Below are 27,942 nucleotides of genomic sequence, written 5' to 3'. Positions count from 1 at the left end.
GGATGTGGACAGGTGTCTTTTATACTGATAATGAGTTTAAACAGGAGCCATTAATGCAGGTATAACAAGTGGAGGACAAAGGAGCCTCTTAAAGAAGAAGTAACAGGTCTGTGAGAGTCAGAAATCTAGCTTTTTGTAGGTGACCATATACTTCTTTTCCACTATAATTTGCAAATAAATTCTTTAAAGATCAGACAATGTGATTTTCTGGATCTTTTTTCTCATTCTGTCTCTCAAAGTTGAAGTGAACCTATGATGAAAATTACTGGCCTCTCTCATCGTTATTTTTAAGTGGGAGAACTTGCACAATTGGGGCTGACTAAATACTTTTTTGCCCCACTTTGAGTCACATTTTCATTCACGATGCTTGTCTTTTTAATTTAGATTTCCTGGAAGCTTACTTAAAAAACCTTTCCACATCACTCCAGTAACACAGAATCCAGTTAGAGAATCATTAGAAATAGAGGTTGATTGCTGTGGCATCAGATAAGAACAGATCCAGGTTTAGATAACAGGATAGAGATCACTGCACAAACGCTCATGGTTTATTATTGATGTTTGTTCTACAATAGTAATGTTCAATAATGTAAAATAAAATAATTCATAATTAGAAAACAAAAATGCCAGAAAATGCCGTAAAATACAGAAGCACATTTAAATAAATAAATAAGTGAGCTGACAAAAAAAATGACTTTAAATAAATAGAATAGCATTTGCCAATTTCGACACTTTATTCCAAATCAGTTAAAACCATAATTTCTGGAAATGTGGCAGATCATAGAAATCAGAATAGATATTTAAAAAAAAAAAAGATTAAAAAAGCTAATACTCCATTCCCATAGGGGCAGCAGAAACATTGTGTACAGGTTATGTGTGTGAGATTTCATATAAAACCTTTGTTGTTGTTATTTTACTAATAACACATAAACCCCTTATCTTACCAATCCAATGCACTTTAGAATACAGCCTAGAACTCAGACAGAAAAGGGCGAACGAAAGATAAGGAGAGGTATCGGATGGATAGAGTGTCACCTTCTGAATGTTAGAAGGCCAAAAAGCAGACACGGTATCCTTCAGTCTTTCTTTGCCCTGCTGGATAAAACACACCTGGGCAGAGAGAAGGATGACAAACTGTGGACTTCTACAGAGGAGCAGATGACGGAGTCAGATGGGGAGAGACACACAGGCATCCACATAGAATGAAAGATGTGGCAAAGCAGAAAGATATTTAAATTGATTTATTTTGCTTTTTGAAGAAAAAAAATTACCACATTTATCACGATAACATTCATTCCTAATTAAGCTTGAGTTACTGAATAGAGTTCTGAGAAATTCACAGGAGAGTAACGATTGTAATTGCACGGAGGAAGACAGGCCCATATTGGGAGGGGTAAAACAGGTGTTGTCTTACTGTGAGGGAGAGAGAGAAAGAAGAGGAAGAGTAAGAGAGAGCGTGCCATTGTTGCAGGGATGTTCATGATTATTCGAGAGGGATCAGCAGGAGGGGCAGGTAGTACCAGCGGCATGAGCGGTCCACCGGAGAGATCAGCGAAACAGGTAGAGTCATGCATGTCTGTGTTTGTATAAACTTATATTTTCTATTCCCAGAGATTGATTTTTATCTTTAAAATATTCAGCTCTGAAGGTAAATTGTTTTTTATGCAATGTTAAAATACCTTCTTTTAGCCAAGCTTAGTGTGCACAGACAACTATAGCCTAAACCATAGATTGACTTTTATGAAAAGCAAAAGCTCTTTGCAACTATAAAAACACTTCTCTGTTTGTTTGAGCACTCTGACCAGTCTGGCATAGCAACATTGGCACAATCAGTGGCATAAGTTTCAGGTTGGGTCTGTCTATTTTACTGACATTAGGTGTGTTTGACTTGGAAGTGGCGATAAGAAAACAGACGGCTCTGTCTGTAGGCTCTCGAATTGCTGATTGATCTGTGCAGCGCCATTTGTCTACATTACAGCACAAACAATACATTTAACTTTGATTGGTTCATTTAAGTTAGAAGCTGTCAGTCAAATATTGATGACAAGCTCCACCCACAATTACAAGCCAGTGCTCTGACTCCACCCACTTCGGCTTTCTTTTATTTTTTTCTCTTAAAAACCACCCACATTTTAATCAAACTGTATATGAGCCTCACTCATTTTACAAATCATACTGAGGGTAGCACTTGTATTTTACGTGGGTGAAAATGAGGCTGTGAAGGATAGACGTACAGTCTTTTGGAACAAACGGTATGTTGGTAAACAATTCCAGTGCAGTCTTGTTTTCACCCTGTCATAAATGAAATTTGGTGCTAATCTGATTAAGGTCTATGTAGCTTATAATTGCAATTATCATTATCATTATAATAATCAGTCCCTAGAATGTCTAACCACCTGTGCCATCTGACAGGTCCAGGCTGCGATCAAGAAGAAGGTGGAGAAACAGAGGAAGCAAGTTGAAATGGGAGTGGTGGAGGTATTCAACAGTAATGCAAAACCTAAAGGGGGACAGAAAGTGGGAAAGAATCAGCCCATCCATCCTCCCAGCAGAGGTGGAGATGGTGAGGAGGAGTTAGAAGAGGAGCCCGCTGAGACTGAGGAATCGAAGGAGAATCTGGAGCTCGACCTCGTACCTATCGTTGAGTCTGTTTTTGGCCAAGTAAGACTACACAAGAGCACCCTCTGCAGGCCACAATTCATGTCCCATACACATATTGCCATTTCATTCCCTTTGCAGTCTTTAAGTGGTCCGATACTACCTTAAATTCTACTAAATAAACTAATGTACATTTTCACATTAATTGTTGAGTTGCTTGAGCCAAATCTGCTTATATGTTTGACAGGACTAAAGTGACTGTCAAACCATTACACTACTGCACCAAAGAACCCATTACACCACTGGAGGCAGGCACATCTTTATGATGGTAGTTTCTCGTCTTGCTCTGTTAGGTAACTTTGTTGATACGTGATACAGAAAGTGCCTTGCCGAGCTCCGCCAACTAATTTCTCTTCTATTCTAATTGACACTACTGTAACAGTAACAGCTGAACACAAACTTCAGTTCAGACCCAACATTTAGTTTGATTAAATGGTATAATCATCATGATTTATGACTAGCTGTGTATTTCACCTTTACGATATCCTTGAATCTTGTTGTGCATGCAATATTTTGTTATCTAAGTAGTTTAACAGATTTGATCAAAATCAAAATGTTATTTAAAATCATTCTGACTAATTGACTACAGTTAGTATATTTAATTACGGTAGGTCAACATATAAAATGCAGTTGTCTGAGCACTTTTTAAGTATGCCTAGAAATCATTATCAACCAGTATGTTCACTTTTATCCACCCGATTTACAAGAGGTTCACGTTCAGTCAGGTTATTTTAATATTATTTATATACTATTAGCTAATTACTTTAATTAATTTAATCACCTTTTATTTATATGTTCCCTTTTTTACCTCACAAATGTCAATAGTAGTACCTTAAGGTACTAATATGCACCTTTTAGAAGTAAAAAAGTTACAAAAATGTCATTTTAAGGCAACTGCCCCAGTGACAAACTGTTGAACCTCTAAAGGTATAATTTTGATACCTTTTTGTATGTGATGATGTTTCTGTTTTGGGAAGGTACTTGTGTCCTGAAGTGACTTATTTTATTAGCAGATAGGTGGTTTGTGGTTAGGTGACAGTCAGGAAAGAGACAACAGGTTAAGGAGCTGTCCTAACAAGCACTTCTGTCCCTTTGTGGTTCATTCATTCACAACCTGGTCTTAGCCTTTTGGTATTGCATTCCCACACTATAGGATAACCTTGTATCCTGTGGTAATCACTTGATATTGAGCTTGAATCACCAGCGGTGAGCACACTAGAAACTCAATCTTGCCCACTCACCTTTCTGAAAGAGGGATCATTGTTGTTATTGTCATAATTATTTAATTGGCTTGGAGACATAGATAGCTACAAACTAATTTAGGATGATGCATTTACTGAGTCATTGTATTTAAATGAACATCTTTTCTTGCTTGTGTTTAGTCAAAAATACTGAAAAAAGAATAAACTATTACAGGTTACGTTGGTATTTTTAGCTTACATTTGCACAGTCATTTTCATTAGAACATTCATTGAAACTCTATCCATTACTTTAAGTCACCTGAGAATGGGTATTGTTAGATAAAAGGATTAACACATAGTTTAGGTTGACTAGTCTGACATCTGCTTATCTTTAAGTCAATAAATAAAGTGGAGGATCTGAACTGGATACTTGAGTTACTCTCCACTTAAATGAGAGGGTAAGCAAAAATATGTTATATTTCTAAATCGATTTAAAATGAAACCCGTGCTATACATATGGCATTCTTCAAATACAAGGAACTAAAACTACAGAGAGGTTGATGGCTAGGTTTTGTTTTTCCAAATTAACTGTTGTGACATAAGTACTTTTAACCATGGATTTGAATTAATTCTATATTAGAGCTGGTTTAAATATAGTTTTAAAAAAGCGGCTTTTGAATTTTTAATGCTAAGTTTAAGTTTAAGTTTAAGTTTCTAAAACATAAAAGCATCTTTATATTTTCATGTACATGTAAATATCCATTCATAATGTGTGAGGTGGAAAAAGTGTTATAAAGAAAATAATCTTTGCTAAAATAATTTAATTGGCATTTATATTGTTACTTTACTGAAGCAAATTATAAAGCGATTATTGTAAATAATATATATATATATATATATATATATATATATATATATTCACACACATACACATTTATTTGAATTAAGTTGGCAATGTCTTTCTACCTTTTATTAGATTCAGTTAGATGTAGAAATACATTGAAATTCAGATTAAAATTATTTAAAATTATTTTCGAAATTATAATCAATAATCAGATTTTTCTTGTTCCAATAGTGTTTTTAATTACTGTGTAAAATATATCTGATAATTATTAAGTTAATTTAAACAGCCCAAAAAAACATATCTCCATTTTCTTCGCAGACCTCCAGCACCTCCTAGTGGCCACTTTAAGATCTTTTTTCTAAAACAACCACTTTGTGTATTTGTACATCGGTGTGTTTTGCTTGTTGTCAGCTTTGATAGCAAAGAAAAACACACTGATTAAAGCAGCATAACCTAAAAAGATTTTTTTTCTTCTGCCCTGTCATCTCTCTCTGTCAATACACACAAAACACTTTATGATTGCTATTACTCATGCAGTTTGCATGTGCAGCAGCTGGTGTACTCAAACACATCTGGGACTCCATAGTCCCACAATTCTCAGCTGCTCATAGAGTGACCTCATTTGACTTGACTCTAATCTGTTGGCCCAAGCATGCAGACTCAAACAAATTCTTCCTCACACACAAATGTGTAAATATGGTTATACACTATGGCTACAATATTATACAATAAATAATATCTATTTGCTGATCTTTAAAAAAACAACAACAACAACAACAAACCACAATGTTGGCACTGAACCGCAGTTTATTACTCAAAAGTCTATGTCTGTGGATTAGTGTAGATTATCATTCTGGCAGGCTGGTAACACGGGGCAGTGTTGCAGGGTTTTATTAAAATATGAATGTGGATTAAAGAATGTTTCTATGTTCCTCTGCTCAAAGGTGTGTCTTGATTAGACTGGGATTATCACATACATACATACACACACACACACACACACAAATGTTTGTTTTTGTGAAATGTGGGGACATTCCATAGGCGTAATGGTTTTAATACAAACAAACAAAAAACCAATATTTTCTATCCCCCTACACTGCCCCTGCCTCTAAACCTACCCATCACAGGAAACATTCTGCATTTTTACTTAAAAAAAAAAAAAAACTCTGTATGATTTATAAGCATTAAAAAATGGGGACATGTCCTCATACAGTATGTCACCCTCTCCTTGTAATACCCATGTCATTATACATATTTGTGTCCTGATATTACACACACACACACACACACACACACACACACACACACACACACACACACACACACACACACACACACACACACACACACACACACACACACACACACACACACACACACACACTTTTCTTCTTCATTTGTCTCATCATATGTTACAATCATTTTTTTAGCAAGATTTAAAATGATCTAAATACTTTTTTGTGCTTGAGTGAAAGAACAACATCTGATATCTGTACAAAGGATCACAAACTATCACATGATTAAGTTTATCTAGAAATAAGCAGAATATCTTCTTTTTTGTCTCTTAATTTTATATAAAGTATATATAAACTTACTTATCTATATATAAACTTACTTATATAAAGTAAGTGTCCTATTTTCAAAGTGGTCTCAGATTTCATAATTTAATGTTGAGCAATACAAAAATTAAGTTCTCTCAAAAAAGTCAAATTAGTAATTGGGGGGAAAAATATGCAAAATAGCTGAATATCACCCGGTTAATCGATCAGTGCTCTTTTTTGCACTTATTTGTTTCTCGTCTGTTTCTCAAATCTCCTTGCACTCTCTGTACGTCATCCCATGGCTCTCCGTCTTTAATCTGAAATGGGTGGGATTAAAAAAGCTTCTCGTTTTCTCTTCTAATTCTCACCCTCCCCTTGCCTCCACCCTCCCGCTCTGCATCTCTCTCTTTTAGCTTCTAAAACAAAATCATTTACATGGGACTGCAATCTGTGAGAAAAGTGAATGGATAGAGAAGAGAGGAAAGAGACGTGAAAATGGAGAATATAGGGAGAAGTATGCTTTTTCTATGAAACATTAGTGTTGTTTTTGTGTTGCTTTGATGCATAGTTATAAGAGAAGGTCTGCGTTAAGAAGGAATGCTAAGGTTTAAATAGATTGTCTGATTGGTTTTAGTTACTAAACAAGGTGGACTTTATGTAGCTTAATATGGAAGCAGGTGACTATTCTACTGTCACCCCACTCTATATATTATTTATATAAAAAGGAGAGGTGAGATAGGAAAGACCTTCACTGAGGATTAAGGCATGGGAAACTGCACAAAACCATCCATGAAAAACAAAATGAAGAAGGTAAGAGAAAGCTATTTAAAGGATAGGGCCTGTGTTAAATGTAATGTTGAAATGAGACTTTAAAGGGATAGTTCACCCAAAAATGAAATATTTGTTGTTGTTTACTCACCCTCAAGTTGTTTCATACCTGTATGAGTTTTTTTCTTCTGTGGAACATAAAATAAGATATTTTAAAGAATGCTGTTAACCAGATAGTAGATGGCACCCATTGACTTCCAGAGGTTTTTTTTCCTACTTTGGAAGTCAGTGGGTGCCATCAACTATCTGGTTACCAGAATTCTTTAAAATATCTTCTTTCGTGTTTTACAAAAGAAAGAAACTCATAAGGGTTTGTCAAAACTTGAGGGTGAGTAAATAACGACAAATATCTACATTTTTGGGTGAACTATCCCTTTAAGACTTTAATAATCAAGTTATTTTGTAAAGAAAGTAATGAGTATTTTAATACTATCATAATATTTCAGTAGTTTAGACATGTCAAACAATTTGACTAAACTGTGCTTAATTAGATTATGTCTCAAGTAAAATTTGGCCCCACCCTAAGGGTGTGGCTGAGGGTAAAGTGGCTGGGCCCGTGGCGCCAGGGCCCCGCCCACCCGGAGAAGCCGATGGAGAAAATGAAGTAAATCCTGAGTTTAAGGAGCCTCTGAATGCACTGGTCCAAAACTGCACCATGCTACATAATATCGTCGGACCAGCATGCATCTTCCTAAGACAGGGCTTCGCACAGTCACAGCTCGTATGTACTATGAACAACTAAAACAAAGTGTCTCTGCATCTACATTCTCCACTTGCATAAATAGAAAAGATCCCATCATCTGAACCATCTCAGCAGTTTTCTCATCATTACTGTGAATCATCTACTACATTTCACTCCCGTCCACTTGTTTATCATGCAGGCAATCGATTCTGGTTTGTTTCCTTTTCCTGTTAGAACTTATTTGTTCAGCAGCCATCAAAAGTTATCCAAAATCGTTAAATAGGTTATGTTCACCATGCAAGGCTGCATTTATTTGATCATTTATTTTGATACACACTCTAAAAAATGCTGGGTTAGAAAACAACCCAAGTTGGGTTGAAAATGGACAAAACCAGAAATTGGGTTGTTTGAATGGGTCCATTCACTGGATTCACAAAACAACCCAATTTCTGGGTTTGTCCATTTTCAACCCAACTTGGGTTGTTTTTAACCCAGCCTTTTTTTTTAGTGCAGTGCAGAAATATTGCGAATTATTATTACAACATACAATATACAGTTTTCTATTTTCAATATATTTTAAATTATGTTTTTTTCCTTTGATGGAAAACCTGTATTTTCAGCATTATTACTTAAGCATTAAGTCTTCAGTGTCAACTGATTAAATTTTTAATTTTTTTTATGGAAACTGTGATATATTTTTTTCAGGATTCTTTGAATAGAAAGTGCAAAAGGACAGCATTTAAAAAAAAAAAAAAACATTTACTGTCACTTTTGATCAATTAATGCACATTCGCTGAATAAAATAATTATACATCTGACTTTTAATTTAACATTGATTAAAAAAACTGTCACTCAGTCTCTGGTTGAGATGAATGGCAATGGATTTTTAACATTGCTTTTTATTAAATAGTCACTGTGAGGATGATATTCAGTTAACTGAGCAAGGATTCTGCTCTGAATTTGTGGCATATATAAATCCACTGGTGTTTGCATACCGGTATGCATGTGTGTACTATATGGTATTGGGTTTTATAGATAAAGCTGTTAATGGAAAAGATAATTATCTATGGGATTTTCTCATATGGCACTCTGTTTAACCTCATCTGCTCTCTATGCTTTGTGTGTTTCTCTGGGCCTCCTCAAGTTAAACCCCCCAAATCTCCTTATCGTTTAGCTGTTGCCAGGCCAGACTTTCACTGTGTAATCGAATGACTACATGTCACTACATTATTATACATTTGAACAAGTCCCCAAACTCGCATTTTATCCCAGTTTCTCATTTCCACATACCTACCTATGTGTTTTGTCTGAGTCGTTTTGATGATTCTGAGAGAGAGAAAGAGATCCTATCAAACAGAGACATGCCTTCAAGTGCATCAGGGTTTAACATCTTTCTTACGTCTCTTGATTTAACAGGACAGAGAATTGCGGCCTGAAGAGATTGAAGGTATTCACAGAAACCACACGCCTCACCCAAGAGTCAAATCGGAAAACATCCTGTTCATGCATTTCAACATCTCTTTCCTTGTATTTATGCAGAACTAAGAGAAGCCTTCAAAGAGTTTGATAGGAACAAAGGATACATCAACTGCAGGGATCTGGGCGAATGCATGCGGACGATGGGATACATGCCGACAGAGATGGAACTCATTGAGCTGAGTCAACAAATAGGTGAGTGACATCACTGAGAGCATTTATGATCTGTGGCTAAATGTGCAGGCAGATATTATTGTATTGCATGTATAATAATCCAAAAGTCATAATACAAATCTGGGGGTTTTAATCTGGGAATCTAAAATTTCCACTCTTCTGATTTAAAGGGAAAGTTCACTCAAAATGTAAATTATCCCATGATTTACTCGCCCTCAAGCCATCCTAGGTGTATATGACTTTCTTCTTTCTGACGGATGCAACTGGATTTAAATGAAAAAATGCCTTGGTTAATCCAAGCATTATAGTGGCAGTGAAAGGAAGCCCAAAATCTGAAGCCCCAAAAGTTAACCCATCCATTATAAAAGTAATCCACACAGCTCTTGGGGGTTAATAAAGGCCTTCTGAAGCAAAGAAATGGGTTTCTGTGAGAAAATATCCATATTTAACACGTTATAAAATACAATATCTAGCTTCCGCAGACCATAGGAAGAAAGTGTAATGCCTCTCACAGTTTAAAATGCTTACGCTACATCTGACAATTTTTTGGAAGACGGAATATAGAAGACGGCCCCAGAGCCATATGGATTACTTTTATAATGGATGGATGAACTTTTTTGGGCTTCAAATTTGGCTTGAGGGTGAGTAAATCATGAGATAATTTTCATTTTTAAGTGAACTACCCCTTTAAGTTTAAGTTGTCTTGTTAATAATAAAATGATAAAATGTAATAGTTAAATGTAAACATTTTGTATCAATGTAAAGAAGAATAAAACGTTCTTAAAAAAATCTGTTTTGTTTAAAGTCATTTATTCTCTATATTTTTTAAGGTGGGGGTAAAATTGACTTTGAGGACTTTGTGGAGCTCATGGGCCCCAAAATGCTGGCAGAGACAGCAGACATGATTGGAGTCAAAGAGCTGAGAGATGCCTTTAAAGAGGTACATACACACACTCTGTTGTGTTTTCATTTTTTATGGGGACTTTCTATAGAAATAATGATTTTTATACTTTACAAACTGTATATACTATCCTCTACCCCTAAACCTACCCATCAAATATAATTTTCTGCATTTTTACATTTTCACAAAAAAAAAGTAGTATGATTTATAAGCTGTTTTCTTCATGGGGACCAAACATGTCCTACGCAGACAATCATTTAAGATATTACCATCTTTGTGGGGACATTTTATCCTCATAAGTAGGTTTTACCTGGACACACACACATGTCTGGTTCACTATCTTTGTGGGGACTCTCCATAGACGTAATGGTTTTTATACGGTACAAACTGTACATTCTATCCCCCTTCACTGCCCCTGCATCACAGGAAACATTCTGCATTTTTACTTTCTCAAAAAAACATAATTTAGTATAAATCCATTTACATTGTGGGGACCGCTGGCTGGTCCTCTCAATGTAGGTAATCTCAGGTTTTACTATCCTCATGGGGACATTTGGTCCCCACAATGTAATATAAACAAGGACACACACACACACACACACACACACACACACACTGCTGTGTTGACTGGAGCTTTATCAACATTTTACCGGTGTGCAGTTTGACTCCAATGGTGATGGGCAAATCAGCGTCACAGAACTGAGAGAAGCTATGAAAAAGTTGATGGGAGAACAGCTGAAACCCAAAGATATCGACGATATACTTCGTGATGCCGACCTCAACGGGGATGGACTGGTGGATTTTGAAGGTGAGAGAATGATGGACAAATAAGGATGACTAATATTTGCATTTCTTTTTTTTCAGTTTACCTCACTGAATACTCTGTTTTCTTTTTGGTCTTTCTTTGGTCTTCCAGAGTTTGTGAGGATGATGTCACGTTGACGAAAGCCACACAGAAATTTTGCAGAAGACTTTATTTTCATCACAAGACACTACAAGGGACACAGTGCAGCTATCTGAATGTTTTCGATAGGCCTCAAGAGATAAAATTTGTAAAAATATTTGTAACATTAAGTAGGCATTATTAAGCGTCTCTTTTCATTGTAGTAATGTTGTAATTGTACTGTTTCATTTGTATTTTCAGAGATATATTTGTGTGTTTACAAGTGTATTGAATTTGTATAGCGTGCTTAATTTTTAAAAAAATAAATAAAATCATTTGATTTATAGTGGTTTGATAATAAACTGTTCATATCTCTTCTCAAGCTAGCAATAGAGCAAACTGAATGAAACACTAGAGGGCAGTATGTGTTAGCCCAAAACCTTCCACTTCTGTTGAGACACCCCTCGCTGCAGCCTGTAGCACGATGACGTTGCTGGATCAGATCCAATACGTACTGGATGGTGGATCGTTATGACAATGTCATTCATACAGATCTCTGAGTTAATTTATAATGCGTATGCACTAGTCATAATGTATGATCATTATTGTATATAGATGATGTTCTAAACTGTGTAGTTGTAGAACTGATAAATAGTATTAAGTAATTATTGATTAATAAATCATCTTTTCATAAATGTGATGCTTAAATTATCCTAGTTTCGCTGTGCATGCATGCAAAACAGTTAATTTTTTATATATTCTTATCATACTTGCTGTTGAGTGGAAGGAAAAATTAGTCAAGTAATTGTCTCTGTAATTTTAATCCTCAATGCAACACGATCTGTAAAGAACTTTAAAATACCAGTAGCCTACATTCAAGGAAAAATGCAAAACGCGTGTCCTGATGGCGTGAGCATGTTATTAATCATTATTTTTGCGCGAGCGGTTTGAGTATTTATCTATCCAGCAAACTCTCCTGTGCATTCAATGTCCTCAAAACTCTTCTGCGCATGCGTATATGACGTCATCGAATTGTGAATGAAACCACCGCGCATGCGCGTCCAGTACGCGTTGGATCTGATCCAGCAACGTCATCGTGCTACAGGCTGCAGCGAGGACTTCTTGCTTCTGTTCGCTCCCTTGCTCATAGTCCTATCATGAAATGTTATAACTATCCTTAAAGACAAATGCCTTTTTCCCCTCTTAACTTTTAGCCATTTGCATTTTCACGAATTTTCCAGTTATTCATGAATAAGGATTTGATTACAATTTCAAGCCATAAGATAAGTTAAAACTGAACGATCCATGTATAACTTTATATTTGATATGAAAATGTGAATGAATTTTCCATGATTTAGAAATGTCTACCTCACTCACAGGCAGAGTTAAACAGGCTGGAATGTAGTTCTTGTAGAAGCAGAAGTGGTTATGTCATGTGCGTATTGTCTGTCTAAAGGGGTGATGAGTTGCACGGACAAAGTTTAGCGTTCTCCTGTTTCTATTAGGCTATTAAAGAAAAGCTTTTATTTGACCAGCACTGTGGACATTTGGCGGTCTGACCTGACATGTCTTTCTTTTAGAGACGGTAATGTGAGGCGTCAATAACTCTTAACTCGGACAGAAAAGAAGACGACAGTGTTGCACTTGCTCTTCTCAGTAGATCTCACCAACATCCGGTTCTTTTGTAATATTTTTTTCTATTTTTTGTAGTTCAACCGAATCTGATATCAGCCATTATTAGAGTGCTGCCTATGAATGAAATTTGTAATGACTCATCATATCTAACATTCCTTTTTCTTCAGATAAACATTTATATGCTTTTGAAAAACCATGTCCACAGCAATTGGGCCAAAGTAAGTGTGTGTTGCAGGATGCAGATTAACAAAACTACATGACTTGAGCAACAAGCTTAAATTATCAAGAAATCCAAATTTACGTTCATCCTTAGGCCCACATGAGAATTACACATATGAAGAACCAATCATATTAAAGAAAAAATATGTAATGCATCCTATCACCTTTGCCATCCATTTATTCATAATTTGTACTTTGTTGGTCACAGGGATTCTCTGTGATTGATATGAGGGTATTCAGGATTAAAGCATATTTAAAGACATGCCCCAGGTTAATTAACAGACAAGAGTGGAAAAATGTCAGCAAAAACCAAAAACAATTTCATGTCACTTTTTATATCATCTGGACATACGATTCGATATAGTTTGGATTGTATGAGTTGTGTCTCCCAGGTTAAGTTGCCCTATTATGGTCAGCATTATTTATATGATTTATTTGATGCAATATAATGTAATGCAAAAAAATGTACTGCATGTATGGCATGTCTAAGTGTCCTAAAATTGAGGTATAATTTCTTCTGTTCGAACCGAGCATCTCTTGAGATCAGAGGAGTGAGGTTTACTTGTTTACTCCATTACACTCACCCCCAAACCTCTCTCCCATCCGGGTCACGGCACCAATGTAACCCCTCCTGTTCGAATTATCCGGGACTCTAACTCAGATCCGCCAGCATGAGAGTCAGACGCTTTAACAAGGAGGCTAAAGGCGGAAAACCGTCAGTCGCTAGAGCATCTCTTGAGATCAGAGGAGTGAGGTTTACTCGCACAACAGCATACATTATACTCTTCTTGTATTTTTCGTCTCATCTTCAACCTCAGCGGTGGGCAACTCTTACTCTTGATCCATCCCTGATCAATCCCATAGTGTAATTGAAGACTTTTAAAAATATTTTTTTGGTGTGCTTTTTACCATAAAATGAGCTGTGCCAAACCCTGCACAAAAATATCAAGTTAAAAACCCAAAGATAATAACAGTTTAACTTGTGAATATTAACATTTGCACATTTGTTTTTAAAACTCAAAATTGATAGACTAAGAAGGCAGCCTGTTCACAGAGGACCTATAAGAATCTTCCCTAGTATAGCGGCCCTGGCCCTGGAACAAGATTTCTTGTACAAAACGAGCACAGAAAATTTTAACCAAGTCATGTGTCCTACATTCTCCAAACAGACTCAACTATGAAAACATATCGGGGAATTTTGGCATAGACATACTCCATTTTAAATATATTCTTTAAAAATAAGATATATTAAATGAATCTAACTTTTAAATATGTAGGATGTAAGCCTACAATATGTAAACTGAAATTACATTTCACACTCCTGTGACTATACACCTTTTCCTTCCTACTAGTGAAAATTTCATTCAGGGCTTCATGATTATTATTAACAGCTATGATTATGTATGCATGACATGAACAGACTGAAAAAGACGAAAGTTTGTTATCAAGCTTTTAGGTTTTTATTGAAAAGGTGACCAGGATTCTGTACAGCAAGCGAAGGGAGATTTCTAGGGATTTCCAGGAGCGTCACTCTCCTCATCCCTTCATCTCTCCCTCTCTCTTTCCATCCATCCTCCTGGGGTAAGAGGGATGCGGGCAGGGGAAATAACGGATGACAAAAAAATTTAAATAAATTATGGAAGGAAAAAAAAGAAGCCATGACGCAGGAGAGAAAGAGAGGAGAGGAATTAGGAAGGAAGAGGGAAGTGTGTTTATCGGTGCCTCCACCAGACACAGAGACACTCAGAGGCCTGGGAGGATCACTGCCCCGCTGGGCTTTAAGAGCTCGACAGACAGACTGCAATGTGAGTCAGGGAGTCTGTCACCCCGAAAACATCCGCCCCTCATAACGGCAACATTGGGAAGATGCTGCCTCTCAGACGTCTCTCCTCCTCTCCTTTCTCTTGCGCCCTTCTCCCTCTACTCCACCTCTCCTCTTCCTCTCCTGGTCTGGCCCTCACTTGCTGGCCATGGTGTAGCAGCCATGCGGGTGCCACTGCATGTCACGGATACGCCTCACAGACTGAAACTGAGGGCAACGGGCGCCGTACTCGTTAAAGTGTCTGTATTCGCCCTTCTCCAGCAGGTACTGGCTGCCGCGGTATCCGGGGTACTGATAGCCCACCCAGCTGAGAAAAAAAGAGTGCAGGTTAGTTTGTGCACCCGTGATATTCAACTCTCTTAAATTTGTTTACATATTTAAATCAGGGTTGTAATAATTAACTACAACCATTTTGGGGAGTGCACAGTGGTTTGTCTGAGTGAAACCACAGGTACTTTACACTTACCTTCCACAGCTGACCATGATGCTGCCAACTCTGTCGGTGAATCCGTAAGAGAACAGGCTGGGAACGTCATCATCCATGATCTCCATCTTGCGGCCCTTGTACTCACCAACCTCGTACAGGCAGATCTTGTGCTTCTCAGGGTCCTGCAGGATCAAGAAAGTGGTCAATGCATTTGAAATGCATTCAGATAGCAGGCCTGAAGGTGTGAGAGCATTGTGCGTGCATTTACACACCATTCTGACGGGTCTGAAGGAAAGCAGGTAGTCGTTCTTCTGACAGTTGCTCCAAGAATCCCAACGAGGATACTCGCCCTTCTCCAGGATGTACATCTCGCCGCAGAAGTTCATCTGCTCAAAGCCCACAAAACTGCAGAGGGCACATGAAGATGTGAGTGAGATATGTTATTCTGTCTAAAAATGTGTGTTTTATATAGATGCTGACTTGACGGTGGTGCTTACGGTCCACACTCCACACGTAGTGAGCGAACTCTGTCCATGCCCATATCACAAACGTTCATGCACTCGGCGTTAATCTCAATCATGCGTCCCTGGAAGTTCTCCTGGTCAAACACATACATCTAATGTAGAAAGAGAAACCGGTTAGTGTAATGTTAAAGCAACGTCCAAGTGTAGGAGATGTTTATTTTAAAGATTTACCCTGTAGGACATCATGCCCGTCTCGAACTTCTTGCTCTGGGCTGCCTTGCCGTCGGTCTGGGAGGCAGTTTTTTTCTCTCCACTGGAAGACATGATGCCTGGGGTAAAATTAAGAATAGAGAATTAATAAAAGGAAATTCATATAAATGTAATATAGCTTAGTATTGGAAAACTGAGACTGAGAGAAAAGAGGAAAGAAATGGGAGGGGCAACCACTAGTATACATGATATTTGATCACTTCTATGCCAGAATAGAGGCATAAAGTGTTTTTGGAGTTAAAAAACAAAACAAAACATGTTTGGAATGGATGTAGGGGGTCTTTGGGGAAAACAATTTTAAAGTGGTAGGGACAAATGGGAAGTGCGGGGTGATGGTGTTCATTATGGTGATGCAAATCAAAACCAAACCCTCTCCAAGCTTTTAGGTTAAAATTTTATGTGTATGTGAGTGGATATTGTGCTGTCTTACCTGTGTGGTCAGTGAGTGTGTGTCCGTACCCAGGGTTCACTCTGAGAGTGTTTGCATCTCGCCATGCCCGCAGCTCTTATACCCTGGCGCTGAGTCGGTGAGGATTACACTGACACAATGAAACGTGCCATGTTCAGCAGACTCACAGAAAAGAAGCCCCACATCATCAGCACTGAGTTAGAAAGAGAGTATGTGTGTGTGCGTGTGTGTGTGTGTGTGTGTGTGTGTGAGAGAGAGAGAGAGAGAGAGAGAGAGAGAGAGAGAGAGAGAGAGAGAGCGAGCGTGCGAGAGAGAGAGAGAGAGAGAGAGAGAGAGAGAGAGAGAGAGAGAGAGCGTGCGAGAGAGAGAGAGAGAGAGAGAGAGAGAGAGAGAGAGAGAGAGAGAGAGAGAATCAAATAGTATAACTTTCAAGCCTAAACATATCAATATGGGGCAAACGTTTATTTACAATAAGTCTGATGGTGAAGATTTCTGAAAATGTACCAATGATTTACACATTTTTAAATTTTTAATCACATATTCAGCATTGGGGGACCTAAATAAAATACAAAAAATACAAATATTATTAAAAGTCATTGAAGGGACATTTGTCCTGATATTGTGCTGTATACATAGCCTACACAAAAAAATGTTTTTTCCCCTATAAATAAATATATAAATAAATAAAGTAAATAATAGCAACAAATAAATAACCCCAAAAAGTTAAATGGCAACAATACAAATGTATATAAAAAAAACCTGTTAATATAATATGAATATTGGGTGGACATGCCCCTCTTAATGTCCAATTTTGTATTATTTTCATGAAGTAAAATTACTTTTATACTGATCTTTTAAAATGGGTAGCTTTGTTTTGTTATATATTGATCCAACCATGGGTGTTTCTTCTTGTAAAAAGAGTTGTTGTTTTTTAACCAGACATTGAAACTTTTACATTTGATCCCCAAAATCTTGAGTGAAATGGTAACTTGTATGAAAATCAGCATCAACTTTCCTCGCTGCACCCACAACAGCTCAGATACATCATTTCAAACCCACACTCAGCTGGAGCAAGTTCACTCAGATAATCCCATCATTTTTGGACTCATTGTGAGCAGGAGTGCTGACCTGCGCAAACATGCTGGGGCCAAACCCTTTGTGTCTCCTGCTTTCACCCAAAACGCACTGCACTTGTCAGTGAATGGGCTCACAACACCCATGTGGCACTTCTAGTTCTATAGTATGTGCTGAGCTGGCGACCCTGTAGCCTGTCCCTGTAGCCCATCAGTAGGCTGTCCACGCGCACAATGGCGGGTGCGCGCATACGCATGCGCGCCCGAGGCGGTCGGTATAAAACTGAAGCGCCAGGTTCTCTCAAAGCTCCACGCGAAACCGGCGTTAAAGCGCGTGCCACTCTCGAGCTTAGTGACTAAAACGGTAAGATCCCAAATTACATCTCACAGAGTTCATGGCACAATTATAAACGTATTATGGTCTTCTTTACCAACATATTCTCAGTATGGCCACATTACGCGATTTGTTTTGATTTTAAAGCTAACAATTTTATTTACATTTTATTATTAATAAAATTACTCAATTAATATAATACATAGATTATTGGATTTTGTAAGTAACTGTTTTTAAAAGTAATATGATAAAGAACACAGTTACTTCTAATACTTAAAATGATTGTTAGCTAATTTCTCATTTTTATCTGATTATTTTTAATTGATATTGAATATATTTTTTTATGTTTATTTTTTCCTGGTTTGTTTTTAGATATAAATATGTATAGGTTCAATCGATTCGGTATGATGCAGCCCATGATCAGCTCTGGCATGGGAATGGCTCCTTTCTTCAAGGTAAACTGTCATTAAACAAACACATTCAATCTTTTCTTTCTACCCATCTTTAATCTCAAAAACATGTGTTGTTATAGTAAATAATGCATATTGATTAATAGAATATGATGCCACTATGTTGTCACTTTAATGTCATATCATTTCAAATGCATTTAAGTCATGTATTTCATTACTTTTGCATTTATATTATAAGAAAAGTAAATGTTGACACATTTTACATTTATGCTTCTGCTGTGCTAGGTGACTGTGTTTGAGCAGGAACACTTCCAGGGAAAATGTCAGGAATTCACCTCAGAATGCTGCAACATTCAGGAGTGTGGTTTCGACAACATCCGTTCTATTCGCGTGGAGAGTGGCGCGTGAGTATAGTGTTTGTTAAATTATTTTTAACCAATAGTATGTGCCCATGTATGACCGGATGTTCTGTTTCTATAGCTGGGTGGGTTATGAGCACCATGACTTCCAGGGACAGCAGTTCATCCTGGAGAGAGGAGAGTATCCTCACTGGGATTCCTACAGTGGAAACCTGTCCTATCATGTGGAGAGACTAATGTCTTTTAGACCTGTCTACTGTGCTGTGAGTTATTAATTTCCTTTCTTGCACTAGAAATCTTAAAAGTACATGTGAAGTTTATAAACCTAATTTTAGTGAGTGAACCCATCTAATCTTTCAATTAACTGCCAGAGTATATAAGCTGCCACTTACTTTGCTCTGGCATCAGCTGTTTTGGTATCCCTCTACCTCTCCAGCTTCATTAACATAATTTATGCATCTTTCTACCAGACTCATCTTCTAAGCATTCGTATCTAAGCTCGAGTTGAACCTGCTTCCTTGAGCCCCTCCACTGCGGACAGCAAGCAAAATACATTTAACCATAATAGCTTAACGATTACATGGGCAAATTACCTTGTATGTTACCTTGTACCTTGAATGTATTTTAAGCTATAGCTTGAATAATTATTCGATAAGCGAAAGTGTCCATAACAGGATTTATTTAGATAAATCAAGTAACATTTGACTGGTCATGCAATCTCAAAATGGCAGCCCAAATGCAGTGAACTGCTCCCTGGAAAAACTAAAAATAGGAATAAAAAAGTCAGTAAAATCAGTACACATTGTTTAAAAGCAGCTTTACAGAAATTTATGATGCTTATACTATCTTAATTTCTTCAAGCCTTATAGTCACACATTTAGCAGATTAGAGGCGGGGCGATAATATATATATATATATGTTTAAATGTAATTAAGTATTTAACGATATGAAATGTATTGCAGTTAAAAGTACAATATTATGTGTTGGAATGTTTTGAAGTAAAAGTTTTCCAAAGAAGAACACTGATAAAGTACATATACTTGAAAAACAAAATTACTTGGAAAGTAAAAGTCCTTCAATACTGTCCGCCTCTGGTGACAATATAAACAGTTGAGGTTTGCTGTGTAGTATAGTTTTAGGTGAGTTCACTGTATGTATAAAGGCAAAGTTGGATATACTTTTAGCTTTTAAAAGACTACTGATATGACTGAAGTCTTTATCTCATGATGTACAACATATTCAAAACACTATCTCTTAATTTTTTTAATAAGGTAAAAAATGAATGCCTGCACTTTCATATATTAGTTGATATATAATCACTTGAATATGTGGATAGATGGGTTCAAACAAACTCTCCCTCTCCCTCAGTCTCACCAGAGCAGTCGCATGATGATCTTCGAGAGGGAGAATTTCTTGGGCCGCAGTGCGGAGCTGTGTGACGACTACCCCTCTCTGCAGGCCATGGGATGGTGTGGCCCTGAAGTGGGCTCCATGCATGTGCAGTGTGGCGCGTGAGTCTCTTCTTAATATATTTGATCTGTATTCATTTCCTTGCAGCACAGAAATACCTGACCCTCATTTCTCCATCTGTGTGTGCAGTTTTGTGTGTTACGAGTTCCCAGGATACAGGGGAAGGCAGTACATCATGGAGTGTGAGAGGCACAGCGGAGACTATCAGCACTGGAGAAACTGGGGTTCCCACAGCCAGACCCCTCAGATCCAGTCCATCCGCAGAATCCAGCACTAAGAGCTCAGCCTCACCAGGGGACACTACACCGATCACCCTGCCGCCCGACAAACATGCTTTACACACACTGATTTTCCTAACGAGTGTCTTTTTATTGCTATTCCACATACCATCGTGTCTTACACAATGGTGCCAATCAGTTACCGACAATGACTAATGTCAGGTGCTAAAACAACAGCTTCCCGAGGTGCTCAACACAACCAATGCAAACCAAGCTAAGGCCATATACCCTGGATGGGGACTGGCTGAGAGCAGCTCAGGTGTAATGTGTAGGAGGAGGACAAAAACATCACAAATAAATGATTAATAAATAAACCCGTGTTCACTTCAGTGACTCTGCAGTTTTGTGCAGTTATTGTGTGAGGATGTGTTATACAAGGTCTATTCATTTCATTATAACCAATCCATAACCCAGTTCATTACACAACAATAAGTTTTCAAATGAACACTAACAAATAGTAGATTACTAATAATAAGATATCTGGAACCATGCTATTTGAATGGTTTAGGAAATTTATTACATGTTTAATTACTGATTAATCCCTGCTGATGCTTCTATGATGTGCTCATAATCTTTACACTTTTGTGTGGTTATTGTGATAGGACAGTCAGTGGAAGTTGAGAATCAGTGTTGATTCATCATCACACATGATGTAAACTCAGAAATCAGATGTCAAAATCATTTCAAGTTTAATTGAATTTCTCAAGTTGACAGGTGCTTTTTGCCTGCTGTGTAAGACAAATCAAACTTTGTCAAGTAGATGATTTTTTCACTATATATGATTTAGTATTACCGAACATGCAGAAATCTGTATTTTGAACTCAAGAATAACCAAAATTCAGATTCATGTCTTTTTATTCTGAACATGGTAAACAACAAGAAAACTGCAGACATTAATAGCAGTCTTAATATTTATAAGGCATAGTTATCACACAAATAAACAACTTTAACATTCAGAACATTTCTGATGCCTGAAACTGAAGCCACCAAAGTCAAAATAGCAAATACTGCTGACTGTCACATTTGTGTAAACTGTGTTGAATATACAGGGAAATGGTACAGTGTTCTACAAATATGCATCAACGCACATTTATTCAGAACTCTGAAGCTAAACAGTATTTGTACAGAAATATAACAGAACAGTAACAGAAAATTTGTACATGCTTAATTGGATCCTAAACTTATTACATCAATCTCATAGTCTTCGTCCTCATCCTCCTCCTCTGTGCTGGGCACAATGTCCACAGTGACTGGTAGCACAGGGAAGACCTCGGACAAAGAACCAGAGACTTCCACAACATCAACATCCTCCTCTTCCTCTGAACTGTCTGTCGACCCTTGTGTGTTTCGGAGTTTCTCAAGAGGCACAGTGGGGTCCAGTGCATGCGAGACAAAAGGCACGTCTGATGTGTTTTTCAGCATGACGCCTTCTGTGCTGCATCTTTGTAAAAGAGAATCATTGGGGAAGTCAGCAGTCTCAAGTCTTGCTTTGTTGTAGCTGTTCTCCATCAGTCTTTCTCCATTTGACATGCTGCAATCTGTGAGTAAAGAATTAATTACCAGAGAAGAGTACAAATAAAAAAATGATCATTATTTTTATGATATTGTTAATAACCAATAAATATCGAAGCTTGTTTCCATGATTCCACAAAAACAATTTAAAAGATCATTTTTATTGACTTTTTATCTCAAAATTCAGATTTTGTTTTTCAGAATTGCAAGATATGAACTCACAATTGTGTATTATAAAGTCAGAATTGCAATTCTGAGAAAAATAAAGTCAAGATATCTAGATAGAAAGTCACAATTACCTGTTATTCAGTGATGGAAAAAAGCTTCCATAAATAAACGTCCAAGATTATCTATCTATCTATCTATCTATCTATCTATCTATCTATCTATCTATCTATCTATCTATCTATCTATCTATCTATCTATCTATCTATCTATCTATCTATCTATCTAAAATGATAAAGTTTGTTGTTAAACTAAACTGAAAGCTATTAAAAATTAATAATAAATAAATGTAAGATGATTAAAATTCTAAATATTACATTTAATTAAAATAAACATTAATTTTAAGTGACCACTAGCTAACAACAAAGGTAATACAAATGTAAAGTAGGGGAAATGAACATGACTGATTATACATCAAATATTAGCCAAATCATTACAAAAATCTCTAATATCAGCACCTAACTGAGCTGAAGGCAGAGAGACTCTTACCTTTAGCTGAAGGCAGAGTCTGCTGAAGGCATATGCTCATCTGATTGCCAGCCTCATTCAATCTCCCTTTAGTTTCCTCATCTTTTTGGTTTATTCTGTCATTATTGTGCTCTTCCACCATAATTCTACCATTCCTCTCTCTGTTGTCAGTCATTTTTACCTCAGCTCCATGCTCTTGCGTGTTTGGCAGCCTCTCCTTTCCTCTCCGTTTTATCACAGTCCGCATTCTGTGATCTTCTCCCTTTTGCTCTTCCTCTTTGTTCTGCTGATTTTCCAAAATCTTTTTCATTAATTCAAAAGCAGAAAGCGCTGGACGGGACCCCGTGGTTTTATTCTTTGTGACTGGCCGTTTGGGTTGTGAAGTCCCTGTACTGCACTGCACCTCAAGCAGAGTTTTGGTCATGTCTCTTTTAGCATGACCCACTTGTTTCTTTTTTACAAGACTGGACTCTTTGCGATCATGCAACTCTGAGGACTTTGACCCATCTAAAGTTTTCTGTATGGTCTTTTGAAACGTTGTTTTTGTAGAACAGTTCACATTGCGAGCACTGGCCGTGTTTATAACTCTCCTTAATGCGTTCGCAACACTGGAGCTTGAGTCAACCGTGCTGCTGGTGCCATTTTGCTCACTGTGCAGCTTTCTTGTTCTTCTTTTTTTCTCCCTCGGTAGAGACTCTTCCACCTTTGGCTTCACTGGACATTCTTTTTTTCTTTCTCTCTTCCGTTTTGCTGGGTGCTCGTTGTTCTTAGGCAGTTCTTCAATCACTTCCAGCTTCCTCTTCCTACTCTGGCTTCTGGTCATCCTGCCAGTTTTAGGATTCTCTTCACCTTGCTGTGCTAAGGATTTCTCCACTGTCACACCTGACACCTGCCAATAACTTGATGGATTCTGTGGTTTATGAACAGATGAGACTTGTGGTCCATTCTTGGGTAATGAGACCTTTGACTCCGGTGTTGTTGCGTTCATAGAAGTGGCGTGTGCATTTGATGTGTTTGTATGTCCACAGGTCTGGCTACAATCCGTTACGTTGGGCATGATCCCATCTCGAACACCTGAATCGCTTGTGCTAACGTGCTGCTCAAACGTTCTCAGAAAACTTTCAAATATGTCAGTCAGCTCAACTTCAGATTGTGGTTGGACTATACCAAGATCTGTGACCTTAACCGAAGACGAGGATGATGATCCACTTGGATGATCCATGTTGGTATCAACAGTGACAGTATTCATTACTTCTTGCTGATTGTTGGGCATGAAAGGGAGCTCAGCAATGATGTCATCTATTAGCCAGTCTATTGGCTGAGTGAGGCTGTTCTGATTGGTTGCTGGGAGAGGTGCGGTGTGCATCAGGGATGGAGCTGGAAGGTTCATGGTTTTCTGCTCAGGTGTTGATGTTCCACTGAAATTTGGGGGAAAATTTTGTTGGGGCAAAGGACGCGTGCGGGGGCGACCTCTTCGTCTGGGAGGCAGATCGGTATCCTACAGAAAGTGACAAGTGTGTTATTTCAGAGAATATTACAGTAACTGCTTTCTTGCATTTACAATTTGAAGGGGTCATATACAATTTGTTAGCCTGGATGCCAGCCGAACTCAGCCCCGCCCACAAAATTTTTAGTTCGGGCAGTTCGGTCTGGCCTTGCTCCATAGATGAGTAATTATCAATGAAATCATCAGGGAGGGCTTTAGATGATGACGGACAGATGATCAACAGTAACGTAATCATCCACGTCATCAAAGGGGCTTGGATTATATTTTTACGAATCCTAAACGGAGAGCTTGTTTCTATATGCATTCACAATTTCTCTCAGAAATGATGATCATGTTGGGTAAGTACTCTGTGTATCATTAAATTGTTATTTTTTTACAACACTGGCAAAGATTGTGTATTCCAGCCTGATAACAGCACATGTGCAGACAGGGTTGCAAAGTTTTTACAACAAAACCCGCCAACTACTAGCCCTAATAGCTTTTCGGGGGGTTCTCCGGGGGAAAAATGGCGTTTGGGGGGTAAAATGTGTGTTATTTGGCAAGGTTGCCTGCTAAAATTTGCACTCATGGGTCTATATATCACATAACAGTCGCTTCAACCCGCGGACATAAAAAACAACCCGGGGGGAAAAAAACACGGACTTGGCAACACAGTGCAGTTGAGCTTTGTTGACATTTGACAATGCGTCGGTTCGTTGCTCTGATTGGTTGTTGGTCTATCCAATTGAGGTCTTTCCTGGTTCGGTTGAAACACGCCCCATAATCACAGCCCAATGGAGTTTCAGACTCATATTCTGACTAGAATTGAGTATGACTATGTCAGGCTAACAATTTGTAATAGTTTTATATTGAATATATTTTTAAATATACACTATTGTTTAAAAGTTTGGGGTTGGAAAGATATATTATGCTGACCAAAGCTGAATTTATTTGATCACAAATACTGGATTTTTTTTTTTTAAATGACAATTCAGAAGAACTTCAGAAGAACAGAAGAAAAGCCCGAATTTCAAATGTAATTTAACAGAATTTCAAATGTAATTTATTCCTGTGAATTTTCAGGATCATTGCTCCAGTCTTCAGAGTCACATGATCCTTCAGAAATCATTCTAATACACTTCAATGTAGAAACCAGTTGTGCTGCTAAATCATGATATTTTTTACCGGATTCTTTGATAAGAAGAAAGTGATGACCAGCATTTATTTGAAATAGAAACTTTTGTAACATTATAAGTCTGCAGAAATGTTTGTAAAATTATAAATGTCTTCACTGTCACTTTTGATACTTTCTGGTCTTTCTAATCCCAGACTTCTGAACGGTAGTGTATTTTTAATATTTTTTTAAAGCCGAGAATTCTGAACGAGAATTCTCAATAAATGGTCTTATCTGATCTAAGATAATGTTTTGAACACTGCAACATATAGTATGTTTCCATGTATTCATTAAGCAGATGCTCTTATTCAAAGCTTTTTTCCCTTCAAAGATCTAGGAAATTTTGATTAAGCATATGATTCATCAAGGATTTTTGTTATTTTTTAGTCATACCTCCTTATTAAACCCCCTAATCTTAAGACGTTATGAGACACCTACCTGACACACTGGTTCTACCAATCTGTCTCTGCTCCCTGTCTTTCTCTTTCTGGGTCTGGCCTTTGATGGAGACTTGCCTCTCTCTCCTTCCTCTTTCATTACTCCTCTGCCTTGTCGTCTCCGTTTAAGCCTCTCATGATTCTTGAACACCTTTCTGTTGTCTAGAGTCCTGCCAACCCTACCCCCACCTTGCCCATTCCAGATTGACCTCGCCACCCTTCCGCACCGAATCATATTTTTTTCTCTTTTACAAACATTTAATACTTCTCCCTTCAGAGTGAATCCTCCGCTTAAACCCGCCTTTTGCCCTCTTTTTGCCTTTCCCTCAGTTTTATCGTCCCCTTTCTGACTATGCTCCCTTTGCCCTACACCCTGTGAGATGTTAGTGTCAATGAAGTAGTTGATAAAACCAGGGAGGTTGCTCTCAAACTGTTCAAATGCTTCTAAAACACACTCCTCGTCCTCCAAAATCCCCCCCAATGTTGCCCGGTCCTGATTAGCCAATTGCTCAGCATATGTATTATGAGAAGGGTGAGGGTGACTTGGGAATGGGGTTGGAGGTTGCTGGTATGAAGCTGCAGGAGGACATAGGTAGACCTGGGCTAAACAGGCAGGTCCACTCACTGTGGGGTACATAGTGGTTTCAGGGACCACATCCATGACTTGAAATGAAGGCATGTTCTCTGGATTACCCTGGCCATTTTGAAGTGTTGCCAGGGGGATATCAGAGCCATTGGTGTATGTGCAGAGGCCCTGATCGCTCTTCCACGACAAAGGGTCAGTTTCAGTTTCACTTGTTTCTTTGGGGGTTTGACTTTCAGAGGGGAATGTCAGATCAGATTCGGTCTGGCACTCTCTCTCGGCCACCTCTTTCGTCCACTCCGTCTGTGTGGTTTGCTCAGTAGCCAACCTCTTTGCTTCTCGTTGAGGTATGTTGATGCCTAGTTTGCAGGCTGCTAATAGGACTTCCTCTTTGTCCTCCTTGAACTGACCTGAGTACAGCAGACTGACCAGACTGAGCAACGTGCAGGCCTCCACGGCTTGGACTTCAATCATTCGTCTCTGTCCATTTTGGGGCGATGGCAAGGCCGACAGAGTTCCACAGAGCCATGGGCTGAATGCAGACAACACACAGCTGTGCATGGGCACTGAAACACCTGGACAGAGGTGGAGAGAGCACGGTAAACATAATGGAATATGGACTTTTTTTTTACGAATGAGACTTCTGTGAGATGCCAAACCTTGAGTCTGCAGCACAATGTCACAGAACTCTGCCCTGCTCTGCTGTTTTTGCAGCTCTTTCACGAGAAGCGCCTCGAAGGTCAACATCTGTGACAAACGCAGGCACAAACAAACACAAATGCAGAGCATTGTGAATATGCAATGCTGTTTTACCCTGCATCTTTGCAGGAGTAAGTTACAACAACATGTTTAGGGTCGGAACCTTGCTTCACGCGGATATCGGATGTCGCGAGACGTGCAAATAGTTGTTAACATGATACTTGTCATTTTAAACCAATGGAAATATATCAAATATATAAATATTTAATTTTATATAATTAAATTTATATAATATAATTGATGCATGCAATTAAATCAGTTCCATGCTTGATATAGATATGCCCAGTCGTCAACAGTCTCAGCGAATAAAAACGAACTACTGACCTTCTGCCGTTATGACATAAGAAACTGCAATAACGGTTGTCTTTTATCCAAATTTGTCTCTCCTGTGTGTGTCGAGGTCACTGGACTTTAAGAAATGTCGTGCGTGCATCACTAAAAACTCTTGGAGCTCTGCGGGCTTACACACACTGCCACGCTGAACTGACTCAAACATTTCCAGAGTGGCTCGTCTGTAGCTTTCTAACGAATCGCTAGTTCACGTTTTTCTTTATCTCTCTCTCTCTCTTTCGTTCTCTCTTTTAAAATTATTATTGTATTTTTTAAAAAAAAATTTATTATAGCTGACAATGACCGCAAAAAATACATATTTTATGCGCACGCGTGAGAACGAAAAAACTAAATATTTACATTTTCCGAGTGCCATTGATCAACGTACAAAACAGGAACGAAGCTAAGGTGTTATAGGGATTTATTTTACAGGGTTGCTATGGTGGTTTATATAGGTAAGTTATTTATTTATAGTCCTTTATAGATTTTTTATACTATATTTTTATTCACAAACAGCTTTTTATTTTCTTTATGCAAAATATTGATTATATTATTTTATTTATGGAGTATATGTGAAATATTTTAGGCAGTTTTTTTTAAATAACCTCCCCCTTCAGAAAAAAAAAAAGTTAT

At 37.9% G+C, this 27,942-nt stretch overlaps 3 protein-coding genes across 6 annotated transcripts; 2 read left to right on the top strand and 1 right to left on the bottom strand.

The window, feature by feature from the left end:
• The first annotated feature begins 798 nt into the window (after positions 1-798).
• On the top strand, positions 799-11,466 carry cabp2b (calcium binding protein 2b). 2 transcript variants are annotated; one of them, XM_067456515.1, is made up of 7 exons: positions 799-1,557; positions 2,410-2,658; positions 9,148-9,178; positions 9,271-9,402; positions 10,212-10,321; positions 10,943-11,090; positions 11,199-11,466. In XM_067456515.1, exons 1-7 carry the CDS (start codon positions 1,471-1,473, stop codon positions 11,222-11,224), a joined length of 783 nt encoding a protein of 260 aa, XP_067312616.1. In that variant the 5' UTR covers positions 799-1,470; the 3' UTR covers positions 11,225-11,466. The 2 variants fall into 2 exon arrangements, with proteins under 2 accessions (XP_067312616.1, XP_067312617.1); XM_067456516.1 differs by lacking the exon at positions 799-1,557 and adding an exon at positions 1,566-2,249.
• A 3,510-nt stretch (positions 11,467-14,976) lies between these two features.
• On the bottom strand, positions 14,977-27,624 carry LOC137092788 (uncharacterized). Of its 3 annotated transcripts, XM_067457247.1 has the most exons (8): positions 27,304-27,624; positions 26,880-26,967; positions 25,639-26,795; positions 22,849-24,038; positions 15,766-15,879; positions 15,541-15,673; positions 15,308-15,450; positions 14,977-15,148 (listed from the first exon to the last, which is right to left on the bottom strand). In XM_067457247.1, exons 2-8 carry the CDS (start codon positions 26,965-26,967, stop codon positions 14,977-14,979), a joined length of 2,997 nt encoding a protein of 998 aa, XP_067313348.1. In that variant the 5' UTR covers positions 27,304-27,624. The 3 variants fall into 3 exon arrangements, with proteins under 3 accessions (XP_067313348.1, XP_067313347.1, XP_067313349.1); XM_067457246.1 differs by lacking the exons at positions 14,977-15,148; positions 15,308-15,450; positions 15,541-15,673; positions 15,766-15,879 and adding an exon at positions 21,190-21,873 and having other exon boundaries at positions 22,562-24,038; positions 27,304-27,616; XM_067457248.1 differs by lacking the exons at positions 14,977-15,148; positions 15,308-15,450; positions 15,541-15,673; positions 15,766-15,879 and adding an exon at positions 21,190-21,873 and having other exon boundaries at positions 22,562-24,038; positions 26,263-26,795; positions 27,304-27,615.
• Positions 17,765-20,616, top strand: cryba1l1 (crystallin, beta A1, like 1). The gene is made up of 6 exons (XM_067456514.1): positions 17,765-17,848; positions 18,191-18,273; positions 18,514-18,632; positions 18,709-18,850; positions 19,956-20,098; positions 20,187-20,616. The coding sequence occupies exons 2-6, from the start codon at positions 18,199-18,201 to the stop codon at positions 20,332-20,334; spliced, it is 627 nt and encodes a 208-aa protein (XP_067312615.1). The 5' UTR covers positions 17,765-17,848; positions 18,191-18,198; the 3' UTR covers positions 20,335-20,616.
• Positions 27,625-27,942: the final 318 nt, after the last annotated feature.

This window comes from Pseudorasbora parva, chromosome 11 (genome assembly GCF_024679245.1).
Source record: "Pseudorasbora parva isolate DD20220531a chromosome 11, ASM2467924v1, whole genome shotgun sequence".
In the NCBI taxonomy this organism is placed as follows: domain Eukaryota; kingdom Metazoa; phylum Chordata; class Actinopteri; order Cypriniformes; family Gobionidae; genus Pseudorasbora; species Pseudorasbora parva.
This window is presented reverse-complemented; position numbering and strand designations above follow the sequence as displayed.